The sequence below is a fragment of the Aquarana catesbeiana genome, linkage group LG01 (genome assembly GCF_042186555.1).
Source record: "Aquarana catesbeiana isolate 2022-GZ linkage group LG01, ASM4218655v1, whole genome shotgun sequence".
Classification (NCBI taxonomy): Eukaryota; Metazoa; Chordata; class Amphibia; order Anura; family Ranidae; genus Aquarana; species Aquarana catesbeiana.
Genome location: NC_133324.1, coordinates 397,061,266 through 397,088,884, shown reverse-complemented (window position 1 = coordinate 397,088,884; position 27,619 = coordinate 397,061,266). Strand labels below are relative to the sequence as shown.

Sequence of the window (27,619 nt, the reverse complement as noted above, 5' to 3'; positions counted from 1 at the left end):
TTTCAGGTATCGGTGCATTTGCACAAGTACCGATACTTGTGCAAATACTCGGTATCGGCACAACCATACTTAATTGGGTTATGTTTGGCCGTACTGCCAAGCCATGAAGCAAAGCAGCACAACTGTGGCACGTGTACAACCCGATCCAGCTGCTGCTGTACACCTGCAGCTTAGAGGGCAGTAAAAAAGATGCCTTAACTGCCTTCTTTTATTGAAATTTCTGCTGAACCGGCCAAATTTAGATCCATCTATGAGCAGGCTGGTTGTCCTAAAAGTGGTTCTAAAGCCATAAAGAGGAACTTCAGTCACTCCTCACATTTTGGAAAGAAAATACAGGCAGCATCTAAACACTGCAGTGATATCACTTATGTACTTTTCTTTCTTAATGCTCCATTCTGCAATGTACACAATAGTTTGTAACTCTGATGACCACATATGTCACGGTGGCCATTTTAACTGAGGGCAGCTGAAGCCAGCACCCGGCTACTCCACCATCAGCAATAAGAATCTGTGCAGCTGCGGCACAGAGCGAGTCCGCACATATGCAGTAAACATCAGAGGTCGGTCCTCTGCCTTTCTCCTCCTCATCTCTGCCTGTTCTCTGCTCTTTTTCAAGCTCTCCTCCGCTCTCTTCTAGCTCTCCTCCGCCCTCTTCTAGCTCTCCTCCGCCCTCTTCTAGCTCTCCTCCGCCCTCTTCTAGCTCTCCTCCGCCCTCTTCTAGCTCTCCTCCGCCCTCTTCAAGCTCTCCTCCGCCCTCTTCAAGCTCTCCTCCGCCCTCTTCAAGCTCTCCTCCGCCCTCTTCAAGTTCTCCTCCGCCCTCTTCAAGTTCTCCTCCGCCCTCTTCAAGCTCTCCTCCGCCCTCTTCAAGCTCTCCTCCGCCCTCTTCAAGCTCTCCTCCGCCCTCTTCAAGTTCTCCTCCGCCCTCTTCAAGTTCTCCTCCGCCCTCTTCAAGTTCTCCTCCGCCCTCTTCAAGTTCTCCTCCGCCCTCTTCAAGTTCTCCTCCGCCCTCTTCAAGTTCTCCTCCGCCCTCTTCAAGTTCTCCTCCGCCCTCTTCAAGTTCTCCTCCGCCCTCTTCAAGTTCTCCTCCGCCCTCTTCAAGTTCTCCTCCGCCCTCTTCAAGTTCTCCTCCGCCCTCTTCAAGTTCTCCTCCGCCCTCTTCAAGTTCTCCTCCGCCCTCTTCAAGGTCTCCTCCGCCCTCTTCAAGTTCTCCTCCGCCCTCTTCAAGCTCTCCTCCGCCCTCTTCAAGCTCTCCTCCGCCCTCTTCAAGCTCTCCTCCGCCCTCTTCAAGCTCTCCTCCGCCCTCTTCAAGCTCTCCTCCGCCCTCTTCAAGCTCTCCTCCGCCCTCTTCAAGCTCTCCTCCGCCCTCTTCAAGCTCTCCTCCGCCCTCTTCAAGTTCTCCTCCGCCCTCTTCAAGTTCTCCTCCGCCCTCTTCAAGTTCTCCTCCGCCCTCTTCAAGTTCTCCTCCGCCCTCTTCAAGTTCTCCTCCGCCCTCTTCAAGTTCTCCTCCGCCCTCTTCAAGTTCTCCTCCGCCCTCTTCAAGTTCTCCTCCGCCCTCTTCAAGTTCTCCTCCGCCCTCTTCAAGCTCTCCTCCGCCCTCTTCAAGCTCTCCTCCGCCCTCTTCAAGCTCTCCTCCGCCCTCTTCAAGCTCTCCTCCGCCCTCTTCAAGCTCTCCTCCGCCCTCTTCTAGCTCTCCTCCGCCCTCTTCTAGCTCTCCTCCGCCCTCTTCTAGCTCTCCTCCGCCCTCTTCTAGCTCTCCTCCGCCCTCTTCTAGCTCTCCTCCGCCCTCTTCTAGCTCTCCTCCGCCCTCTTCTAGCTCTCCTCCGCCCTCTTCTAGCTCTCCTCCGCCCTCTTCTAGCTCTCCTCCGCCCTCTTCTAGCTCTCCTCCGCCCTCTTCTAGCTCTCCTCCGCCCTCTTCTAGCTCTCCTCCGCCCTCTTCAAGCACCCCTCCACTCACTAAAAAAAAAAAAAAAAAAGCCTGAAGACTCCTTGGATTTCTGATGAAAATGTCCCAGGAGCCAATGGGAGCATATGTTTTACGTCATTCGCTTAAGCGGGGGAAGCAGGAGATGGACAGGAACTGTGGAGAAAAAATGTATTTGCAGCTAGAAAATGTGATATTTGTCATCTATCCATATTTAAAGAGGGTGGAGACAATGCTGTTGGAAGGAAGTTTAAAAGGAGACTAAAGTGCCGCTTTAAGGTTTTTTTTTTTTCTACCTTCATGCTTTCTTTGAATTGAGGTAAAAAACCTTCTATGCTGCAGAATCCCCCTGATCCATCGCTGTGCATGAGAGCTTCAGCTCTCATGGCTCTGTCCCCTTCTCCTGGGTAGGTTGATAACAGCAGGAGCCATTGGCTCCTGCTCCTATCAGTCAAATCCAGTGAGATGAGGGAGCAGGGGATGGGGCCTGAGCTGCCCTGTCTGTGTCAATAGATGCAGACAGGGTGGCTCAGGAGCGAGCCCACGTAAATGCCCCCATAGAAAGCGGCTTTCTATGGGGTCACTCACTGAAGTAGAGGAGCCAGGAGCACAGGTGGGGGACCCCAGAAGAGGAGGAGCGGGGCTTCTCAGTGCAAAACCATTGCACAGAGCAGGTAAGTATGACATATATAATTTAACCACTTGCCGACCAGCGCACGCAGATATACGTCCTAACTTTGAGGATGGATATCGTTGTTATGGAAGCAGCTAGCTGCCGTAACCCTGGTATCCTCATATTCGGTGGGCGGTCAGCTACTAGATAAAAGTGGTCTCTGTGGCGGTTTTGCCGCAATATCACTTTTATCGGCGGCAGGAGAGGCCCCCCCCCCGCCTTGCTCTGGTGCCCTCTGCCTCTTACCGGAGCCGTCGGCAGCAATCCAGTCCTTTAACTGGCTGTGCATGGAGACGAGTGAGGGGAAGATGTTTGGGGGTTCTAAGTAATTTTCTAGCAAAAAAAAAAAAGCTGTTTTAAACTTGTAAACACCAAAATCTCAAAACGAGGCTAGTCCTTGAGTGGTTAAACGTGCCCCGTCCCGACGAGCTCGCATGCAGAAGCGAACGCATGCGTGAGTAGCGCCCGCATATGAAAACGGTGTTCAAACCACACATATGAGGTATTGCCGTGATCGGTAGAGCGAGAGCAATAATTCTAGCTCTAGACCTCCTCTGTAACTCAAAACATGCAACCTGTAGTATTTTTTTAAATGTCGCCTATGGAGATTTCGAAGGGTAAAAGTTTGTCGCCATTCCACAAGCGGGCGCAAATTTGAAGCGTGACATGTTGGGTAATTTCCTCAGTGTAACATTATCTTTCACAATATAAAAAAAAAATTGGGCTAACTTTACTGCGGTCTTCTTTTTTTAATTCAAAAAGTGTATTTATTTTTTCCAAAAAAAAGTGCGCTTGTAAGACGGCTGCGCAAATACGGTGTGACAGAAAGTATTGCAACGACCGCCATTTTATTCTCTAGGGTATTAGAAAAAAAATGTATAATGTTTGGGGGTTCTAAATAATTTTCTAGCAAAAAAAAAAAAATGTTTTTAACGTAAACAACAAATCTCAGAAAGAGGCTCGGTCCTTAAGTGGTTAAAAAAAAAAAATCAAGGCTTTAATAACACTTGACATTGCTGTATCAATCAACCTCATTACAACCAGCCTGTTTTTTTTTTTTTTCTTCCCATTGGATCATTGCTGGTGGCTATAGCTGCCAGCAGTGATCATTGTATTCTGACAGCTGGGAAACCTCCGACTGTCAGAATACAATGGCACAGCGGGAGGGATTCACTCATCTACACTGACTGTATTGATGGGGGAATCAGGTGACTTTCTTTCCTTCAAACTGTGGTTGAGACAAACCATTTGCCACGGACAGGAGTACTTACAATGGTCAGCTTTTATTAATTTATATAAAACCTTTATGCCAAAAGGAGAAAAAAAAAACTGTTTGCTATAACTGCTTATAAAGTGTTAGCTGGAGTTAAAGAGGAATTAAACCCTGAAGGGTTTTACTTCCTTTTTTGTTCCCTGCAAAGTAAAAGCATAATGTGCTAGTATGCATCACATACTAGCACATTATGTGGCACTTACCTGCAAACGAAGCCCGCGCTGTCCCTTCTGGAGGCCACATCCATGTTCGTCCCTCTTCCTTCCAGGCCACGGACTCTGGCTCTGTGACTGGCCGGAGTCGCGTGATGTCACTCCCGTGCATATGCGCGGGAGCCCCCAGTCACGGCACTCGCTAGTGAAGAAACGGTACGGAGGCCCGTTTCTTCACAGCGCATGCGCCGATGACATCACCAGCACAGTACATACACACTATTAGATTTTCTGCAGATTTATGTTTTCAGATTTACCAAAACCATGTAGTGCAAGGGCCTGCCTGATTGCATACAAATTGAAACTCTTAAGTTTTGACCTCATATTATATGGTTTTGGTAAATCTGAAGACAAAAATCTGCAGAAAATCCAATAGTGTGTATTGGGTCTTAGACTAGCAGATTTAGCTGGACAAACAAATTGAAGCTTAACCTCCCTGGTGGTATGATTATGTCAGATTTTTGCATCTCAAAGCGGTACAATTATTTTGCATAGAAATTTTGAATTTTATATTGTAGGCCTGTAATGCTTAGCAATAACACACTTAGGGCCCTTTCACACTGGAGCGGTTTGCAGGCGCTATTGCGCTAATAATAGCGCCTGCAACCTGACCCGGAAGTGCTGCTGTGTCTCCAGTGTGAAAGCCCTCGGGGCTCGGGGGAAAAAAGTCCTGCTAGCAGCATCTTCGGAGCGGTGAAGGAGCGGAGTGTATACCGCTCCTTCACTGCTCCTGCCCATTGAAATCAATTGGACAGCGCGGCTATACCGCCGGCAAAGTGCCTCTGCAGAGGCGATTTGCGGTGGTTTTTAACCCTTTCTCGGCCGCTAGCGGGGGGTAAAACCGCCCCGCAACGGCCGAATACCGACGGTAAAGCGCCGCTTACAATAGTGGCGCTTTACCGCCGCCACCGCCTCCGTGTGAAAGGGCCCTTAAATCTGTCCAAACAAGAGTCTAGTAGACATCCCGGGTATGAAACACAAAATCATAAAATATAATATAATAAATAAATATAAATAATTATAAAAAATAATAATAAAAAAATGAATTTCCCCATGATTCACTATCGCTCAATTCTGTAAGTGTTCTAATTTACTATCGCTGTTTTCTAGCTGGTCTAAAGCCACTTTTGACATAAAGGGACACTTTTTGGTTGCTATGGACAATCTCAAGTTTCCAGGCAGAAAGAACAGTATATATAATATAAAACTGCATGCAGGACACTGGACAAAGCACCAGGGACAAAAGGGATGTGAAATAGTTTCATACAGTAATGTAATCTGTAAGATTACAGTGTACTGTATTATGATTTTTCACTTTTTTAAATTTGCTGCCGGGCTCCGCCCCGTCCGTTGTGACGCTTGCAGGGAACGGAGCCTGGCACAGAGAGGCTTTGGGAGGAGGACACAGCCCGCGGACACAGCGGGGGACATCGCAGGATCCTGAGGACAAGGTAAGTATACCGCACCAGGATCCTGCAATGCAATCCCGAGTGTGGCTCCGGGTTACCGCTAATGGTACTGAAATTTAACCCCGAGCCACTCTCGTGAAAACCGCCAGGGAGGTTAAAGAGGTTGTAAACCTCCATTTTCTAGTTGTACCTATAGGTAAGCCTATAATAGCAATGCTGCTGTCCAAAGGTGTCTCTGTTGCTCCTCCATCCAGTGGATTGGATACACTAGGGCAGCCCATACACAAATCCGTTTTTTTTTTTCTTAGTTGAAACAGAGGTTCGCCATACACACTATACAACTTTTGTTATTTGATTTCCTTTAGATTTACCTTCAACTATGTAATACAAGGGCCTGCCTGATTGCATACAAATTTAAAGTGTTTAGGTTTGACCTCATATTATATGGTTTTGGTAAATCTAAAGGAAAAAATTTAAAACAAATTTTGTATAGTGTTTGTGTGTGTGTGTGTGTGTGTGTGACCAGCTTTTACGGGTGGATGGGGGAACCCTCCCTGCTGAGCTATTGTATTCTGATGACAGGGAGACTTCCCCACCATCAGAATACACAGATCAGCACTACTGGCTATAGAAGTCGATCAGTAGATCCCTGCCGAATTTCAGTCCATGTATGGCCAGCTTAAAGGACAATATCCAAGAGCAAGCAGGCAGGGCTGATCTCTTCCTTTATCTGACTTTAGTAAATAGAACAATGACAGATAATTGCAGTATGGTTACTATGGAGTACTGTCCTTTTATCATTGCTTTTTGTTATGTTGATATCAGCATTGTTTTGGTAATGAAATCTCTTGCTGGAGTGGACAGTCTTCTCGCACTTTAGTTTTGAAATCAAAGAAAAAACAGCAGATCGTATTGTTGGCTTTTTTGTCACAAAGGCAATATGCAAATAGCAGTTAAGCAGGATCTACACTATACAAATTTGATGAAGGGGCCAATATCCGCTCCATGGGTGGCCCTCCTGGCCAATATCCTTTTAATTGAAAGATTGTAGGAACCAGACAGAAGGTTTTTGGCAACACCAGTTGCACCCAATCAAACGCAGCTGCTGTTTGGTTATTCTGACAGCCGCTGGTGCCAGCTGTCAGAACGCATTGCACATCATTAGATTTTTATAGCGAGGATGGAGGAATCTGTTAGGAGTGTATGGCCAGCTTAACACACAGCAAATAAGAAATACATTTTTTGACTTGGCGTTGGCTCCTATTCACACCAGAGTTATTCGAAACATTTTCAAAGCACCTCAACACTTAAAGAGGAACTCTAGCCAACCTCCCCATTTTTTTTTCTTTTGGCCCTGGTTACCTGAAGGTGGTGGTATCTGCACATTTCAGATACTCACCCGTCCTGTGGATCCAGCGTTGTCCTGCTGAGATCCTCTCATGCCTGGCCATAGCTCCGTCCCTCACTGCCATGTTCTCTCTGACGTCATTGAGAGGCCTGCCTGCTCTTCTGGGTTCAGCGGGCAGGCCTCTCGATGACGTGCAGAAAGGCCCACCCCCCCTCCTTTCCTTGAATGGAATGTTATGACTCCTGGGATATGTGACGTACATATCCCGGCAGGCACAGCAGGTAGTCATTTGCCTAAGACAAGTGATATGCATGGGAAGGCGGGGTGGACTTTAAATGGGGGGGGGGGAAAGAAGGAATGCCCTAATTCTGCAGAGGAAGAAAGGAGGGATGGAGAGGCGGGATTGTCCTCGGCAGGCTAAAGGTATGCTTTAAGCTAACCATACACTATGCAATCTCATTGCAAAATCTCCTTAAGATTTACCAACAATTATGAAATGTAAGGACCTGTGCAATTGGATAGAAATGGATGGTATAGGTTTTTTGCTCATATTGCATAGGTATGGTACATTCAAATGAGATTGTACAGTGATTGTCCAATCAGATTTGGATTTCTATGGTATTTTATTGTGCCCACTCACATATGAGCAAAGTGCTGACACTCCATGCTCAAAAAATGTATGGAAGCTTTGTTCCAGCATGACCACACATTTTTGCCCCAATAGACTTAAATGGGAGCACCTGAAAAACCCACATTTCCATACCTTACAACTCTCTCCTCCTAGTAACTAGCTTTCCATTGGCTAAGACAAAAATGCTTAGGCCTTAAAGTGGTTGTAAACTCTCCCCCACAACTTTGTCCCATGTAAATCAGCATAAAAACCCTAATGAACACTGCTTGTAGATATCTCCTTACTTGCTTAGTATTGTTGTAATCCTTTTTGTTCTTTAGAATGACGTCACTGAGCATGCCCAGATCTCCCCTGATTTACGGCACACTCTGTGTGCTTGTCTGTCTATTATCAGGACCTCCTATGGCACAACACTGAAATCCCACAAGACTGCATAATCACTCAGAGCTTCCTACTACACCCCATGTGACCATGTCCTGGGCATCAAGCTGATAAGACTGACATAGGCAAACACTAGATAATTGGCACAAGTAAATACTATGAAATAAAACAAGTCAGCTATGAGCAGGGAAGCAGGGTTGCCATAGAAATATTGGATTGAGAAGGAGGCTTGGTTAACAGTACAGGAAGTGCTCAATGTAAGGGCGGAAATACATTCTACTGTGGACTCAGAAAACAATACTTAAGATGGCGCTGCCTTACCCCTTTAAACAAGTTTTTTAAAGTTTCTTTAAACAGTAAGTAATATGTGATTTGGGCTGGATTACAGTGGCTATAGTTTGATATTTACTTATTATAATGGACTAAATGAAAAGAAGCATCAGAGTGAGAGAGTTTGCTTCTTCTTTAAAACATACAAAAACTGTTTGCAGGGAAAAAAAAAAACACACGGAAAACGACCAAAGACACTGCCATTGTTGACCTCCCTCTTAACCACTTGCCGACCGGGCCATAGCCGAAAGATGGCTACAGCGCGGTTGGCTAGTTCTGGGTGGACGCCCGTGGGACATCATTCCAGAATGTTGCTCCTGCGCGCCCCCTGGGGCGCGCACCCGGGAACATCCGTGACCGCCAGGTCCAGAGGACCCGGCGCATCACGGTAAATAGCCGCTGATTGCGGTCGTTTACCACGTGATTGCTCCGTCACATGACGGAGCGATCACTTGTAAACAAACCGGCGTCACGTCATGACGCCGGTTCCTCCCTCCCCTCTGTGTACCGATCGGTACAGTGAGAGGGGGAGAGATTGCAGCAGCGCTGTGGGCTGGATGTTTAGTACCCACAGCGCTGCTCAATGTAAATAATCTGCAATACTCGGCCAATACTCGGCCAATACTCGGCCAATACTCGGCCAATACTCGGCCAATACTCGGCCAAAACTCGGCCAAAACTCGGCCAAAACTCGGCCAATACTCGGCCAATACTCGGCCAATACTCGGCAATAACTTGTAACAGAAACAATCGAATTTTCAGTATTTTTTGATTTATAGCGCAAAAAATAAAAAACCCAGCGGTGATTAAATACCACCAAAAGAAAGCTCTATTTGTGTGAAAAAAAGGAAAAAAATTTCATATGGGTACAAAGTTGCATGACTGAGTAATTGTCATTCAAAGTGTGAGAGCACTGAAAGCTGAAAATTGGTCTGGTTAGGAAGGGGGTTTAAGTGCCCAGTGGTCAAGTGGTTAAAATGCTTTGTGACTTAGAACAAGTATTATCAGAAAAGTGAGAATCCTAAAGTCGTTACCTGCATACTTTACCTGGTCAGCGATTTAAAGCTTTAAAGGCAGAGGGTCAGCATGACCGCCAGACGGTTGGCATTTTCAGAAAGAGGGGTAAGCAGTGACAACTGCCTCTCATGACAGGTGTGCTTAAAAGTGTATCTTTAAAGTGATTGTAAAGATTCGTTGTTTGTTATTTCAATTTTTTTTTTTTTTTTTATACTTACCTGCTCTGTGTAAGGGTTTTGCACAGAGCGGCCCCGATCCTCCTTTTCTGGGGTCCCCCCGTGGCGCTCCTGGCTCCTCCTCTTCTAGAGCCGCTTTCCATAGGGGCACCAGCGTGGGCTAGTGTCCATTGACATAGACAACAGGACTCGGCCCCGCCCCCGGCTCCCGAGTCACTGGATTTGATTGACACCACCGGGAACCAATGGCTCCTGCTGCTATCAATCTATACAATGAGGACCCGAGACAGTGGCTGGAGCTGCTGGGCTTGTTCTTGTCGCTGGAAAGATGGGTTCAGGTAAGTAAAAGGGGGGGCTCTGAAGCACAAAACCTCAAGACTTTACAACTTCTTTAATTTACATTCTAACAGCCAAGGATCTGTCCTTTGGGTGGTGGAACAACATCACCAGAAGCCATTATCGACTATGAACGTACATCACTGGACAACGTGATTGACGATGGGTTTACATTGGGAAGGAGGGGGAACCACTGTTTCCGTTATTTTTTGGTAATGAGTAAGAAAGGGTACTAATATACCTCTGAACTCATTGTCCAGTTGGGGGAATATCTGAGACCTTTCTTATTATGAGGGGGAACATTCACATTCTTATAAGCCCCTCCATATCCTCTTAGGGACCGGATGTGAAGAGGCCCTTTTCCTGCAACATTGGGACAAGGTGCCTTGCAAGGATGGGGGGCTTGGACGCCCCCTTGCAAAGTACGGCCTGGTCTGGTACAGAAAGGGCGCATGGGTGCACACTCGCTACCCTCCCTTTCTTGGGCACCCAGGCTGCATGCCTGGATAAAGGCCTGGTTAGAATTTTAAAGTTGTGTTCCAGTCGAAAATTATACTTTTTAAATAAAAATACCCCTATAATACACAAGCTTAATGTATTCTAGTAAAGTTAGTCTGTAAACTAAGGTCTGTTTTGTTAGTTTATAGCAGTAGTTTGTTATTTTATAAACTTACAGCAGGCTGTGGCCATCTTAAGTGTGGGCATCTGAAGCCAGACTGTATTTCTTCCTGGATCTCATCCTTGCAAGATCTCGCACATGCTCAGTGCAGCACAAGCAGGGTAATAGGTTTCAGGTCAGGTTTCCATAGCAACGCAGTGTCAGAGGAAGTTGCCACCCCTTCCCAGAAGGCATTGCAAGCAGGAAATGATGCGATGAGCCACAGCCAGGGAGGAGGAAGTGAAAAATGAATACAGCAGATATACAGTAGGTGCTGAGAAAAAAAATAAAAAAATATCCACTTCATTTACAGTGCACAGTTTAGTGAGGGATGCTGAAGAGTTGTAAAAGTGGGTGGAACTCCACTTTAAGGAGAACCCAATGCCATTTTTTTCACTTATTAAAAAAGTTTTTTTTTGTTTTTAACAGCTCCTTTTCCTGGCTACCCATGCTGAATGCCATAAGGATCTGGTTGACATTTTAGAAGGAGCCCATTGCCTGTGTGTGTGTTTTTTTTTTTTTACACAGCAGGTATTTTAACCTTTTCATGATGGAGGGTAAAACAAATCAGCTGAACACAGTTTTGCAACTTTTATATGCGTTGGTAATACTGTACTACACATCGCAACTACTTTGGAGTATCCAGGTGTATTATACGCGTGTGTGTGTGGTGTTTTTTTTTTGTTTTGTTTTTTTTTTTAATATGACGAATTGGGTTTTCATTTGGTGGTAAATGGTAATATTATCTGCTGATAATTTTTTTTCCTTATATTGTAATAGAAAAGCCAGCACAATATATTGAAAAAAAAATAACATTAAAAAAAAAAAAATAGCTGTATATTTATCGTTATTACCATAACCTACCACTAAGAAACAACCAACAAAATAAATTCTACTGCTCCTGATGATTGCAGTGATACCATATATGTGTATGTTATTTGCTATTTGTTGCCATAGTAGGGCCTAGAAACAATACTGCAGGGTTTTGTTTTGTTTTTTACCTACTTAAAACGCACTGACACTGATATTAATTTAAAAAAAAATGCTTTTTTTTTTTTAATCCTTCCTAAAAAATAAAATAAAATAAAATAAAAGTTGACTCTGACCTTTGATCCTAAGGGCTCATGCACACAGGATATGTGTATAGAAAAAACTCTCGCGCTGTCTACACAAATTAAAGCTAAAGGGGCACTGCTGCAAACACCTGTGACTCTGATCCTAGCAGAAACAAGAAATGTGTGAATGGTGATGGTGTTTGCGCTGTGCGGGGAAGAGGAAAGAGAGGGGTGTGGACCAAAAGGATACTAATGAAATATTAAGAAAACAATATAAAATAACGCATGGAATAAATGTACATCCAATAGGAAATTGTGACTTGTGTGGTAAGATGTAAACCAGACCAGTGAGCTGATAAGATATAAATAGTGAAAGTTCCTGGTCTGGTGAAAAAATATATACAATAAATGAATCTAAATAGAATAAAAAAGTCCAGAACAAACAATATATAAGAAAAAAGGACACTTCCACCACCACCAAGGGGTAACAGTACCTGAGGTGATATATATTTTATATATATTCTTACTACACAAGTCACAATTTCCTATTGGATGTACATTTATTCCATGTGTTATTTTATATTGTTTTCTTAATATTTCATTAGTATCCTTTTGGTCCACACCCCTCTCTTTTTCCTTTTCCCCTCACAGCGCAATCACCATCACCATTCACTCATGCACACAGGATGTTTTTACAGCTGCTGTTAGGGGCGTCTGTTTTTTTTGTTTTTTTTTATAACTGCCTCTAAACGCCCCTCCATGTTAGCCTATGTGTCCTTGCACATATAAACTGGCAGAGGCGTTTGGAGACATAAGCGTTTAGGGGCAGTAGAAAAAAACGACAGCCTGTGCGTCCAGGAGGCTGTTGAGCTGTAAAAACTAAAAACGCCCCTATACGCTGTAACAATTTGTTACCTGCGTTTGGCGTCTTATTATTATTTGGAGTGTTTTTACTGTACAAATGCCGAAAAACGCGTATAGACGCTTTTCAAAAACGTGGCTAACGCCACGTTTTTAATGCTGCTTTTTCTTGGTAGCAGTGCTGGCGTCTTTTAAACGTCCTGTGTGCATGAGGCCTAACTCTAATGCTGACCTAGATCAAAACCTTGATCTAGCTATTTTATCTTTTTATTATTTTATTTTTTTACTCACACTTTTCTTTTACACTTTTCTCCTTTCAAGAGGAGAAAAAACACTGAGCTGGGCTGTACACTGACTGGTCACTGTGATAGCCAATCAGAGGCTATCACAGCGATTAAAGTAGAAGTACAGCCAAAGCTCATTTGGCTGTACTTCTTCTTTGGATCACAGGAGTGCAGTGCAGTTCGTTCTGCACTCCTGTGACCCATTTTCAGCTGACAGCAGGCTGAAGTCACAGAGCCAGTCCAGGCTCGGTCAAGATCGTGACCATGAAGTCGGGATCCACCTACATGCCTGGATCGGCATCTGGCTCAGCATCTCAGCGGGGCACTGAGAGCCTGAGCCACCCCCTCCACAGCCCAGCGCTCCAGTGAGCACGGGGGGGTAGAGCAGAGGGCTGCTGAATAACAGTCACCAGCTCTCTGCTCATGGAGCTCTGAGAACAGAGCGATCAGCGTTGTTTGATCGCTCGGTTCTCAGTGTTGGACCTGGTGGGGGGACAGATGAAGCATCGATCACATAGGTAAGTATGATTCAGCAAAAAAGATAAAGTCCATACTTCACTTTTAAATGATTGGGAACCAGGCCTCTACAGATAAAGACTGTCTTCCGTGAGGCTGCGTATAATGTGGGAAGAGGATGAAAAGCTCTCTGTCTTGAGTTTTTCTTTAAATTCGTATGCCAGGAATTCAGCCATTTCCCAACACATCCTGGCTTATTAGAGGTCAAGTCCAGCAAGGTGCATGCGCTCTCAAGGATTTATCTCCTTATTTACAACTAAAAGTTTTATGAAGCGCTGGGAGTACAGCTATCACTGTACTCCCAGCGCCCTGACAGGAGGGACACTGCCTTCTCTTAAAGCAGCGGCTCTGCCCATCCCTCTCCTCTGCTGTCAATTTACAGAAAGCTTTGCATTTCATAAATGGGTTCACATAATACAAAGCACTCTGTGATTGGGCAGGAGGGGCTGCCTAGGACTCTGCAGCTGCTGGAGTTGAGACCATAAGGTCCAGAGTTGGAGCACCCGAAGTATAGTGATAGCTATGCTCCCAGAGCGCAATGAAAATAAAAATTGTGAATGAAAAAGATAAGTCCACAAGGTGGCATACAGCTCGTTGGACGTAGCCCATAGTAAGTCAGCGCATTTTACAAAGTGGCTGAACTTGCGGAGTTCAGCTTTAAGGCTGTTTTCATTTCGAAATCAAAGGAAATTAGAATAGATTTTTCAATGGGGTCAAAACAAGGATTCGGAAAACATGAATCAGAGAAACCTAAACATTTATTATAGCATAAAAGCAGACGATTCTTTCCACCAAGCTTGTCATATTAATGAGATACAAAGTATGCCAGGAATGAATTGTGTTTTGGTGAAGGGAGGTAGTGTTCTCGTGGCACTGCTGCTGAATAGCTGTATTGTTTGCCCTCTGCAGGGGCTCAGTAGTTCGATGCTGCGTAGTTGTTCAGCGCTTGGTGTCTTGTTTGTGTTTCTGGTGAGGGTGTGTGTTAAAGTACATACAAAGTACTTAGTGTTTATTTTGTCATATTTTTTTTGGTGCCTATATTTATTTATTGATTGACGACAGACACTGACTTGTGCATTGTGAATTATATCCTCTAGATTCAATTTTAGTTGATCTATCCATGGGATGAAACATTTGCAGTGCTTTTTGTTGGATCTTTTTCGATCAGTTTTCGCATGATTTCAAGCATCCTTCTGCGTTAGGCCTCATGCACACGGACATGAGAGGCTGAAAATGTGTGCAGCGTATTCTGGGTGCTTTTCTGCATCCAAGGAGCCACAGGTGCAGCCTACAGTTTTTCACTTGTATGGCAGGCTGTACACAAAACTTCTGTGTTCGAAAATGCGTGCTACGCGCATGCGTGGATAAATACCAATGCATGGAAGCATTCAAATTTACATTGAATACAGCCATTCACTTGTATGGAAAGCTATACCTGCCAATTGAGGCTCCCTGGGCAAACGCTGGCCATTTTTCACCTTCTCACCATACATAAGGCCTAAAAAAACATGCTGCCTAACCCATACATGTTAGTATGTTAAAAAAATCAATATAGCTTATAAGGGCATATGTGCAAAAAGGCCATTGTTTTTGGTGATTACGTTTACAGATTATGCTTTCTCTTACCTGGTGGTGTGGTTTATTATGTGAGATGTTAATGGTTGCTGCTTAAAGTGTGTAATGTAATATATATATATATATACCTTTTTTTTTTTTTTTCAGATAAATTGAGGCTTTAAAGACAGATCCTCTGTTTTTATTATTGTCTGTGCCCCATAGGGGAGATTCAACCCTGTGTTTGACTGGGTGACCATTGTCATTGAAACAGAAAGTGATGGGGAATCCAGCATTTAAGGGTTGAGGAGGGAAAATATTCACTTGGGGACAAGTATTTAGTGCAGGTCATAGATGATGCAATTTTCTTTCCTGCAACTACGGGTTACAGGTAAGAAATTTGCTTGATTTCCCCCATCAACACAGACAGTGTTGATGAGAGAATTCCTCCCGCTGAGCCATTGTGTTCTCTTGGTGGGGAGGGGGGGTGCAGGGAGACGTCCTTGCCGGGAGAACACAGAGATTATTGCTAGCAGCTATAGCCGCTGTAAAATCCGACATGCCCAAGTTGATCGATGGATTGACTTGGGTACAATAAGCCTGCCTATAGATGGTTCAAATCTAAGCCAGTCCCTGCTGAACCACCCGAGATTCGAACCATCTATGGCTGGCTTAAGAGGGGAGTCCCATCACACTGGGAGATTCCTTTTGTCTTCCTGTTGCATCTCTGGGACAAGAAGTAAAGGGAAATCTCTTCCACAGTGGTAGTAGCAAAAAATAACCTGACCAGGTTGTTAACCCTTCCCTATTCTATTCCGATTCAAACAAAATCTAAAACTTTTTAATCTGAAAAATCTTTTATGTAAAACATTTTCGCCTTATAATTTATGAAGCATCAGTAATGGTTTAAACATTGCAAAAAACTAGGTATAGATTTAAAGCCGACCATAGATGACTGGAACCATGTATGGCAAGGCTGAATCTACCCAAGTTGAGCATGGCAAGGCTGAATGTACCCAAATTGATTGATTGATCCACTTGGGTTCCACCCGCCTGCCAGATTATTCATGCGATTATTGCTAGTGGCTGTTAATCACTGTGCTCTCCCGGCAGGGGCAGCTTACTCCACCCCCCGCTGGGAGAACACAGTGGTTTCATGGGAGGGATTCCACTGTCAACACTGGCTGTGTTGATGGGGTAATCGAGGTTGCAGAAAAGAAGTTTGCTCCGTCTATGGCCGACCAAAGGGAGGTGCATGATTTATGAAAGAGTGGAGTGTACTCTTGTGCATTTTAAACATCCAGTCATGCGCGGGGAACTTGAAATAAAGAAACCAGTTCTTTATACTGTAGGTGCACTTGACCTCACAATATATTTAGTACATCAGGTCCAGACTTACCTCATTCAACTTGGCTCACATATCTAAACCCAAAACTATATATTTTATATATTGCAACTTACCAGCCCTTAGGTTTGGTGTCTGTGTTGGTATTTATTTATTTATTTTTTTAGGCTTTTTTTCCTTTATTTTGATCTAGTGATCCTGCTAGTAACAAACTTCCCATTCCTTCTCGTCTACACTCATTTCTCCACTGTATCTATGGAGGCAGCCATGGTTCTCGCACAAACTGGGAATCAAACATGTCTACCCTTGTTCATGTCTATTTCATGGTAGTTGATATTAGTAGTAGTTATAGTTGATATTGCACTAGGAAAAAAAAAAAGATTGTTTATGCAGTTTTTTTTTGGCTCACATTTAAGCTGTAAGGACACTGCATTTCTGGCAAGATCAACAGGTATTTTCTGTACTTGCTGATTTTTTTTTTTAACATGAGATATGAAAACTAATAGTTTACTTTCACACTGAGGCGCTTTACAGGCACTATAGCGCTAAAAATAGTGCCTGTAAAGCGCCTCTCCTGTCACTTCTTTCACACTGGAGCGGTGCACTTGCGGGACGCTAAAATCCTGCAAGCAGTATCTTTGAGGCGCTTTAGGAGCGGTGTATACACTGCTCCTAAAGCGCCCCTGCCCATTGATATCAATGGGCATCGCCGCCAAAGTGCTGCGGTAGTGGCACTATGCAGATGCTATTAACCCTTTATTCGGCCGCTAGCGGGGAGTTAAAAGCGCCCTGCTAGCGGCTGAAAAGCGCCTCTAAAACTTTGGTAAAGCGCTGCTAAAATCCAGCGGTGCTTTACCGCAGACGCCCCCGCCCCTCAGTGTGAAAGTGCCCATACAGTTACCAAATCTAAGGACAGGTTAGCTGCAATATATTTCATTTTTATTTTGGGTAAGATATGTTTTAAAGTAATGTTGTCGAGTCTCTAAAAATGATACTCGCCTATCTAGTGGCCCGTACATCCTACCTTCCCTCCATTGCAGTGCTGTGCAGAACTCTCTAAATCTCCAGTATTCAGCACTTCCAGGGAGTGTCAGATGCCTCCGTCCCCCAGCACATTCTATGGTTCCATCATTCGACTCCTACCTCACTCCAGGTCACAGCAGTGATGTAGGGATTGGAGGATGGAACCACAGCATATGGCGGAGAACAGAGGCACCTGACGTTCCTGGAAGTGTTGAATTCTGAAGAGTTTTTTTTTTTTAGGTCTGCAGCACTGAAAGGTAGGAGACACATAGAGGTGAGTCTAAACGTTCTTCTGTGACAGGAACCTGCTATTTAGAATTTTTCTACACACTTGACACTTTTAGTAAAGTCCAATATATTCTTAACAAAATGTATTATTGCTGCAGCTAATTTCTATATGTCTTCAATCTGTCTGTTAGAAAGTTAGACGCGCAGCACAAATTACAAGGGTATTGTGATAGTCCAACGATCAAAAGTCAAGTGTCTATTGTGTAATCCTATGCAGTTCTGAATAGTTTGCCTGTATGTCGCCACCTCTTACTAATAAGGCGTGCTATGCTATAAAAAAAAAAAGAGGAAAACATGCTAGTAATTCCATGTGATAAAGCCGGCTGTTATGTATACGGTTTTACCCAACATTGTAACCCACAGATGTACTGTCAAACAAGCAAGATCAGGTTACTTGCTGAAAGGTGCACTGAACAAGAGGTGGGGCCTCTAAAGTAATTATTAACGTGAGATCATTTGACTTATAGGATGATAGTAGTTTTTACCTTGCATGCTTCTCTCACTGTCCACGGCACATCATGCCATGCAGACAGACAGCAAACCTGTCCGCAAACTCTCTTCATGCATAGTACAGCACAGGCGCCGCAACACATGGCCGGGAAAACTGACGGTCAGGTTCCAAGATCAGGTAAACAAAGACACCATGGGGTTATTAAAGGCAAATCCACTTTGCACTACAAGTGCACTTGGGGAGTGCAGTCGTTGTAGATCTGAGGGGAAGATCTGAAATGAGGGGAAGCTCTGCTGATTTTATCATCCAATCATGTACAAGCAAAAATGCTGTTTTTTTTTATTTTTTCTATTTCCTTGCACGTCCCCCTCAGATCTACAACGACTGCACTTCCAAGTGCACTTGTAGTGCAAAGTGGATTTGCCTTTAGTAAATCAACCCCCATGTGTTTTATTCAATAGTGGACGGATATGTGGCAGGTTATGACTTGGATGTTGATGATCAGTTTTCATGATAAATTTATTGGGTTATGATAGCTATAGAAGAGTAGTAAAGCCTAATGCTAAAGTTCTAATTCAATACATCTACTGTATGTCAGTGGAATGTGCTATTCTTTGTTATGGCAATTGGTTACCTTAATTATAATGACCATATTGTAATGTTATCTCGAAATACAGAGCCAGTTTCATGTCATGGGTGAAAAGAAATGTTTCTCATCTACCTGGTATGTTAAGACCCGGTTCACACAGGGGCGACTTGTCGGGCGACTTGTCAGGCGACTTAGCCGCCTGACAAGTCGCGTTCTGTACAATGGAACCATTCTAATAGGAGCGACTCAAGTCACTCCGACTTAGAAAAAAGGTTCCTGTAGTATTTTTGGGGCGACTTCAGGCAACTTGCATTGACTTCTATATAGAAGTCATTTTACACGTCGCCGCTGAAGTCGTGTGCAGGACGCCTCTGTGAGACGCGCTGCAAGTCGTGCTGCCCCTGTGTGAACCGGTTGTACAGGGTTTACACAATTTTGTAAATACGAGGGTTCTTCAAAAAGTTTCTGCACTTTTCTTAAACTGATTTTTGAAAATATATATATATATATATATATATATATATATATATATATATATATATATATATATATATATATTTCAAAAATCAGTTTAAGAAAAGTGCAGAAACTTTTTGAAGAACCCTCGTAATATATATATTTATATTGAATTTTAATTCGTATGGAAATTCGGATAGGCATTTGTCAGAGCATTCCAACTCACAATCATTGAGTCAGCTTATTTCATTAAAAAGCCATTAAAATTTCATAGAAAGATGCTACTTGAATGGAATCCCAGACCTATTAAACAGGTTTCTTTTGTGCTTAGAGCATGCACATTATAGTATGTACAATTTTTTTTTTTTGGGGGGGAATGAAAACCACATTTACAGTTAGAATTTTGTTTGTTTTGGCAAAAATTTCCTTACCGCGCCTTCAAAATGTTCTCTTCACTTTGATTAGAAATGATCATCATTTTGACCCCACTAACTATTAGAAAATCAAACAACGTCCTGAAAAGGAAAATTTTTGAGATAAATGTATGGTTGGCTTAAGTGTCCCTGCTTATTTAATACTAATTTAAGGTTTGTAGATTCTGGTGTTTTAGAATGTAATTGTGCTTGGTGATAATCCGAACAGCCAACTATTTGAATAAAATCGGTCACTAATATTTCCTGTACGGGTTGCCATTGTTAAACAATGGTCCTTCAAATTAATTCATACACCAAAAAAAGTTTTCTGTTTGCTGAATCTAAATTAGAATATGTAAAACTTCCCCCTTTTTTTTTTTTTTTTTTTTAAGTGCATTGAGGAATGTAGCAAGTTAAAGCAAATACGTCTATTTAAAGTATTGGTAATATGCATATAAGTAAGCATGGGTTATACTCCGAGACATAAAGTTGAGTACTGCGTGCAGCTGGGTGGATTTGATTTAAATCAAGTCGATTTAAATCGCTAGTAAAATAGCTTGATTTAAATCATAATTTTTAAAGAGCAACTGTCATGTGTCCTGCAGTGGCTCCTCCTCTGACCCGCTGTTGACTCACCGACAGTCCCATTTACTTTTTTTTTTTTTTTTTTTTTCAGTTAACGTGGTGTTTTTATGTGAAGAGCAAATTACATACAAGATACATAAATAAATAGTACAGTGCCATTATGTTCGGGTTATATCAAAGAACTCCATATATAGGGAATATAGGACAGGGCACATATATACATAGTGTCATATTACATACATTTAAGCAGTTTTGCAATAGGGGGATATCTCATATTCAGATTTTTAAGCCCTATTAAAATTCACATGTCCCCAGATACGTTTATCAGGTAACATATTGCACATGGAGACACTGCCCAACCAAGTGTCCCAAATTTTGCCATATTTGGCCGGACAACCCCTGTGGGCATAGATTTCCTTTTTATATGGCAAAACATTGTTTATAGCAGATATCCACTCGCGAAGTGTTGGCGGTGTAGTCTGCAACCATTTCCTGGCTATCAGTAACCTGGCAATAAACAGTGACTCTTGGAGAAATATTTTATGAAATTTCAGGGTCTGGGAACACCCCCAGTAGGCATTGCTTGGGGCACAGCGTTAAAGGGGAGCCCATTTCGTCATGTATGAACTTCACTATCTGGGACCAGTAATCTTGTATTGCTCGGCATAACCAGAGGAGATGAAAGAAGGTGCTGAAAGGGCTATCACATCTGGGGCACTGAGGATTCTGATTAGGCTTGTACTTGGCTAGACGGAGAGAGGTCAAATATGATCTGTGCATAATGTAGAGTTGTGTGAGGCAATCCGACAGTTTAGTAGAGACCTTTTTGCAAGTATCTAAGGCGTCTTCCCACTCGTCATCCTCCAACCCCTCCACATCCCCAGACCAAAGATCTTTTAATTTATATGCAAAGGTCGCCGCTGTGGGTCGCAACAGAGAATTGTAGAAGGCTTGAATGGAGGAGAAGATTCGGATGCCGCACACCGGATGTAGTCAAAAATTTTTTTCACTTTATTGAAAAAATGGGATCATCAAAATAACTAGGCTGTCATGCAGAAAGTACAGATAAGCTGACGCGTTTCGCACTCAGGACTGAGTGCTTACTCATAGCTGAATAGAGAATAGAGAATTGTAGAACCCCGAGATAAGTTTGCGATGATCTGATCCCAGCATAATATAGATGATATCCAGGTGGAGGCCCCACCGAATTGAGCCCTAAGGGCATGGCGGAGCTGGAGGTAACAGAAGTGCATAGTATTAGGAAGGCCAAAGTCTGTTTTGAGTTGTTGGAACGATTTTAGGACAGTGTCACAATAGACATCCGACAAAAGTCCTACCCCATGATTAAGCCATAGCTCATGGTTTGGCACCTTTAGTAGTTCCCCCAGAGCAGGATTGTTCCATAGGGGTGTGTGGGAGTGTGTGAGCGGCATCTTAAGCTTACGCCTTACCACCTCCCAAACTCTACAATGATGGTATAGTAGTCCTTTCCTGTTGTCCAGTCTGCTAGTGCCTTTTAAAGAGAATCTGGAAAGGGTGTGAGAGTCTACGTCCATAAGGGGAGCATATCAGGGATAAATAGCGTTCTTTGTCATGCTTATCTAAGTGGAAAAAATGGGATAGTTGCGCCGCCAGGTAGTAAAGATTAAAATCGGGTAGCGCCACACCGCCCAATTCAGTCGGGTTCTTCAGTGTTTGCCAGGACAGTTTATGATGGCCCGATCCCCAGACAAAAGAGTTAAGGATAGCCTCAGTAGACTTAAATATTCTCAAAGGTAAGTATATTGGGGCATGCCACAAAACATATAGGAATTTGGGGAGGAGGACCATCTTGATCAGGTTTACACGGCCCATCACCCCAAGGGGTAACTTGGCCCAAGTCTGTGTTTTAGTTTTCAATATTGCTATTAGGGGTTCTATATTGAGGCGGACGTAGTCCTCCGGCGAGCGGGTTATCACAATTCCAAGATAAGTCATAACACTAACCCTAAGAAGTAGGGAACAGGTCTGTACTTTTGTGGGGACGTTTACATCTATCTGGAGGATTTGGGACTTGTCCCAGTTGATCTTCAAGCCTGAGTATCTGCCAAAGTTTTGAATCACCTCTAGGGCTAATTGCAGAGATGGGCCCGCATCTGCCAGATATAATAACATATCGTCTGCATACAGACTAATCTTTTCCAGCAGGTTTCCATGGCTCAGCCCCTTAATACCTGGGTGTGTTCTAAGGGATGAGGCAAGGGGTTCTACCGCAAGAGCATATAGCAGGGGAGAAAGGGGACTTCCCTGCCGTGTGCCCCTAGAGAGAGGAAAGGAATCAGAAACTTTTCCATTGACCAAGACCCTAGCGCATGGGCTCTGATATAGAAGTCGGATCCATTTAATAAATTTGGGCCCGAACCCAAATTTTGCGAGGCACTCCCAAAGGTACGCCCACTCAACTGAGTCGAACGCCTTTGCGGCGTCAAGAGACACCACAACTCTAGCGCCCGATGTATCATGTTCAGCTTGGATATTCATATGGAGTCTGCGTAGGTTATATGCCGTGTTTTTTGCAGGCATAAACCCAGTCTGGTCTGGGTGGATTAGTGCAAGGATCACCTCATTCAGGTGGAGTGCCAGGATCTTGGCCAAAATTTTAATATCCAAATTGAAGAAGGGATATTGGGCGGTAAGATTCAGGGAGTTCTAGGTTCTTGCCAAGTTTGGGTATCAGTACTATATTTGCCTCGCTCATGGAAGAGGGTAAAGATTCGGATTCAAATATAAAGGAAAATAGTTAATGAAGTTTGGGAATTAAGGACTCACTATATGTTGTATAAAACTCCAGGGGTAGTCCATCTGACCCCGGAGCTTTTGATGGGTTAAGCAGGGAGATCGCCTTTGTTATTTCATCTTCAGTGATGGGGGCTTCTAGCAGCTCAATTTGGGGTTGGGTAAGGCAGGGTAATTCTATATCCGATAAAAGTGACACTATCTCTTCTGTTGGATTATTAGTGGTAGATGAGTATAGGGATGCGAAGAAGGAGCGGAACTCCTCGGCCACCTCGGCATGGTCAGTCACCAACCTGCCACTAGCATCTCGAAGAGAGACCACTGTGGGAGTGGTCCAAGTGTGCCAGATATGCCAAAAGACGACCCGCCCGTTCTCCGCATTCATACTGTCTTTGTTTGCTATAGTATATTTTCCTGTCGGCCTTCTCAAAGTGTAAATTATTTACTATTCTGGTCTGTAGTTTTAGTTGATCTGCTGTGGATGTAGAGGGGCTATCCGTAAAGTTCTTTTCCGCTTCTACGAGGGACTGTTCTGCTTGCCCAAGCACCTGGGAGGAAGTCTTGCGATAACGGGAGATACGTTGGGATAGGATCATACGGGCATGAGATTTGAATGAATCCCATACCACACAGAAAGGTGCTGTGCCTCTGTTTGTCTGAAAAAAGAAATCCAATTCAGTGGCGGCCTCCCCCAAATCAGGAACAATCGTCAACCAAAACGGATTAAGCTTCCAGTTGTATGTCTTGGGGGGGGGAGTCGACTCTGAGTTTAATCCAGTATGGGGCATGATCTGACAGAATACCCGGATTAAATCCCACTTCTCCAAGCAGCGGAGTAAGGGTACGGGATATCAGAATGAGGTCAATACGTGACGTGGTATTATGAGATAGGGCATACTCATGCTTCTCCACATCTAACGGGTTACGGTATCTCCAGGTATCTATAAGGGCCAGATCAGTAAGGATTTTACCAAATCTAGTGTATGATTGGGACGGGCTATCATGGGGTGTTACTGATAAACGGTCCAGTTCCCTGTTCATGACATTATTAAAATCGCCTAGCCACATCGCAGGAATGGTAGGAAATTGAGACATAAATGCCAACCCCTCATGTAAGATATTAAATTGGAAGAGAGGGGATATATAGAATGCTAATATTAACAATTCTAGACCATTTAATTTAGCATGCAAAAATAAAAAACCTACCCTGGGGGTCAGACCTGAGGGTTATTAACACAAATTGCACTGTTGTTGCCACCAGTATAGCAACACCCCTGGAGTTGGCAGAGTATGGAGCTTGATATAGCCATCCCACCCAGGGCTTTTTAAGTGCCATCTGGAGTTGTCCATGAGGTCTGCACACTGTTTTGAGATATGATGGCACTGCGTTTTGTTTAGGCTTCGCCCTGAGACCCCTCACATTCCATGTGAGACATTTAACATCTAATATGGTAGCAGGTAGAGAAAGTCGGGTACCAGACATCCACTGCCCATGACGCCACGGACCATCCCAAATTCAGGAGGGCCCGCGTCGCCCCCTACCGATCCCAAAATGGGTCGGGTAGGGCAGGGCAAATGGAGCCGGTCAGCGTCCTGTATGCCAGAGCCATATAATGACCTGCCGTAACGCAGAGCGACTGTACTTTTAAACAAACACCAAAATCTATTACTCTTCAGCATGTAGTATAAAAACCGAACATTGAACCAATCAGAACATTCTGACTGTGACTGTATCAACACTCTAGCACACCCGGGTAAGCAATGCATCCAATTAATAACAAATGCAGTTTGCTGGGACCGGGCAGGCCAGGGAAACTTTACTTGTGCTCGAAAGCAAACGTTACATTGAAAATGAGAAATAACGGGATCCACAGGGACACCCGCAACTAGGGGAGCGATATTTCGCTGTAGAGCGAGCAATAGCATCTGGAGCAAGACCACCGGTCTAGGGGACATAACATCCATAGTCCCTAATCCAGGTGCCATAGCGGGTGATAACTTGCCAAAAGGATATAGGGAATCGAGTTATCCTGCATGTCCACCTACTAGACTCCCGTCCAGGCCCAACTACGGGGAACACATATAGTATAGGTGGGGAGAGATGGGTATAGGATTCCAGAGCCATCAGAGGAGTACAGCAGTCGGAGGTGATGGAATCAATAGAGTCAGGGGAGTAGGCAGTCCTCATAAGAGTAGAAGGTATGTGCGTGTGCAATATATGGGGAGAGGTAACAACACATAACCGTGGCACAGTACCTGTATGAAGGGATGAGTTCAAGCGTTCTGGAAGGCACACATATGTAGCAGAGCTTGTTCCACATTAAAAGCAAATTATTCAAGATCTGGGATATTTATGCAGGCTCACAAGCCAGTGCCGCTTTATCCTCCAGCCAGGCGAAGACGGCCTCCGGTGTGTCGAAAAAATGTGCACAATCTGCTCCAGCAACACGCAATCTCGCCGGGAAAAGCATCGCATATGAGTAGTAGCGGATCCGCAGTTGGCGTTTAGCTTCCGTAAAAAGGGCTCTCTTCTTTTGAACTTCCGCCGAGAAATCCGGGAATACCTTGACTTCGGTGTTTTTAAAGGGGATGTTGCCCTTCAGTCTGGTAAGCCGGAGAACAGCATCCCGGTCTCGGAAGTTGAGCATTTTAGCAATAAATGTTCTTGGCGGCGCACCCTGGGGAGGAGGTTTAGCCGCCAGCCTGTGAGCCCGCTCAACCACAAAGGAGGTAGAGAACTCCGCTCTTCCAAAGGTGCTAACAAGTAGATTCTCAAGAAATGAGGGGGGGGTCAGAACCCTTCGAACCTTCAGGCAGGCCGACAAAGCGTAGGTTGCATCTCCTTAGACGATTTTCAATATCTTCTTGTTTAGCCAGCACCATGTTGAGCTGATGTTGTAATCGCTCGGTGTGAACTTGTAGCGGCGGTATCTCGTCCTCCACGTGACTGATGCGGGCTTCTGTCTCCCTGACCCGGTCTCTTAATTTTTGTAAGTCCTGGAGGATTAATAAGACATCGACTTTTACCTCTTCAATTTTGCTTGTCAGTGTTCTTTTACAGTCCGAAATAGCTTCTAGTACACGTGCAGTGTCCTCCGCAGCCGGGTCTGTGTGAGAAGAGGAGCTGGCGCCATTTTCCCCCCCGGCCTCTTTATCTGTGTTCCGGTATTTTGCCACTTTAACGGCTGGATCTGTTTTCTCCTTCGGCGACGACATGATCCCCGTGGACAGGGGGAGGCAGGGTACCCAGAGGCGGGCGAAAAATAAGCAGTTTCAACTCCAGGATCTGTATATTCGGATTATAGGCAAGTGGAGCTCCCTTCTCTCACTCCCTACACCATGCTGGTCCAGGCCACGCCCCCAGTCCCATTTACTTTAATGGGACGGCTGGTGATGTGGCAGTGACACAACAAGGTGAGGGACGTGGCGGCAGCAGGTGAGTGGATGCCCGCTAACAGACGCTTCCATGATGGATCTGAAATTACAGGTGCTCTTTTAAATGTATGTACTTTTCTTGCTGGTAGTTAGAATCTTTAATATTTGCAAACAAAATTAATGTTTCCTATTTAGAATAATAAGCTGTCAGGTTAGTAAAACAGCGATATGTGTGAATGCATCAATGCAGTGCATGTTATCTCTGGATTCATTGAATGAGTTCGCCTCATGCTACATAACTAAGCTCCATTTCATGCTCAACGAAATTATTAATGTATCTTAAATAGAAAACTATCTTTAGATCGATTTTTACTTCAAAAGCATTTTATTAAAATAAATTTGATAAAAATCAAAAAAATCTTTTAATTTTTTTTTTTTTTTTAATTAATTTATTTTATTTTTAAATATCATTAATTTATATCCATCCTGGCATGCAGTAATATGGCTACACTCACCTTCAGACATAAAGTGAAGCTGCATTTGAGAGGAACAAAAAGCACAATCCAGCACAAATGTAACATAAGGGAGGATGCTGCTGTGCGCCCGCTCAAAGAAATGCCCAATGCTGGTTCTGAAGGACTGGTGGTTTGCCATGCTCTGCAGTGGGCATCTCTGTTCCAAACTACACATTCACATATAGAGCCATATGATGTGCACGGAGGCGAGTAGAGAGTTCTCTCACAAAAGTGTGATGTGTGTCACAAGTTGTGTGTATCTCTAACATCCTCTTTTGGGTGCTGTTACTTAATTGGTTACAGTTTTCCAGTATTGCCAGATTCCAAAAAAGAAGGGGAGAGGTAAAAGGACTTTAAAAGTACAACTATGATACCAAGTTGAAAAAAAGTAGTGCTCACAAATGTATAAAAATTCACATTTATTTAGACAAGTATATAAAAAAATCATAATAAAAACAGTATAAAGTATGTGCATGCTAACAAGATATGTACATACAAACGATGAACCACAAAAAAAAACCAAAAGATATAACACACCCATAAAGTTACCTAACAACAAATTTATTAATCAAAAGGTAAAAATATCATCAGCGTGTGACACCAAACTGACCCCCCCCTAGAAAGCACCTTTCCACCCAGCATAAAACTCACCCTAACCCACCCTCCCCAAAACCCAACCTCTCCAAAACCCAACCCTGACAATGGTAGAGCCCCCCACACACCTACTAGATGAATGGGGTACGGGATGCCAGCTCAAAGGAGCTGGGCCTAACCTATCCCCAAGCAGAACCCCCTACAAAACGATGGCCCTAAAAACTACTGTGGCAGGATCTAGCCCCACTGCTGACAGTGTCACACCTTAAAACCTCAATGGGCCAGTGGGGTACCTCACCACAGTGCTGGCAGAGCCAACCACAGGAGCAACCCTTCCGTAATGCCTGCTAGATATGTTCAGTCATGGTCAAGGATGGTATGCATGGAATGTAACAATGCAGGCAGCTAGAAAGTCCCTGAAGACTTGGCCAGGAAGGAAGTTCATTAGCTGCAGGGATTATAACCGGCATAGGTAATCCATCCTATAGACATAAGAGACTTGGTGATCAATCAACCAGTAAGTCAGTAGTTTGGACTGAATCCATGTGTGGGGATAGCCCAGCAACCAGCAGGTA

The 27,619-nt window shown here is 44.0% G+C and overlaps 1 protein-coding gene across 4 annotated transcripts in view; it reads left to right on the top strand.

The window, feature by feature from the left end:
• TJP2 (tight junction protein 2) overlaps positions 1-27,619 on the top strand; it is a 159,940-nt gene that overhangs the window by 56,826 nt on the left and 75,495 nt on the right. The window contains exon 1 of one of the 4 annotated variants that reach the window (XM_073634675.1): positions 17,784-17,919. The exons of the other annotated variants lie outside the window; for them this stretch is intronic. Within the exon in view, the coding sequence (XP_073490776.1) occupies positions 17,815-17,919 (105 nt within the window). The 5' untranslated portion in view covers positions 17,784-17,814. Of the gene's footprint in view, positions 1-17,783; positions 17,920-27,619 lie in introns of those variants that run through there. 4 annotated transcript variants of the gene reach the window in all.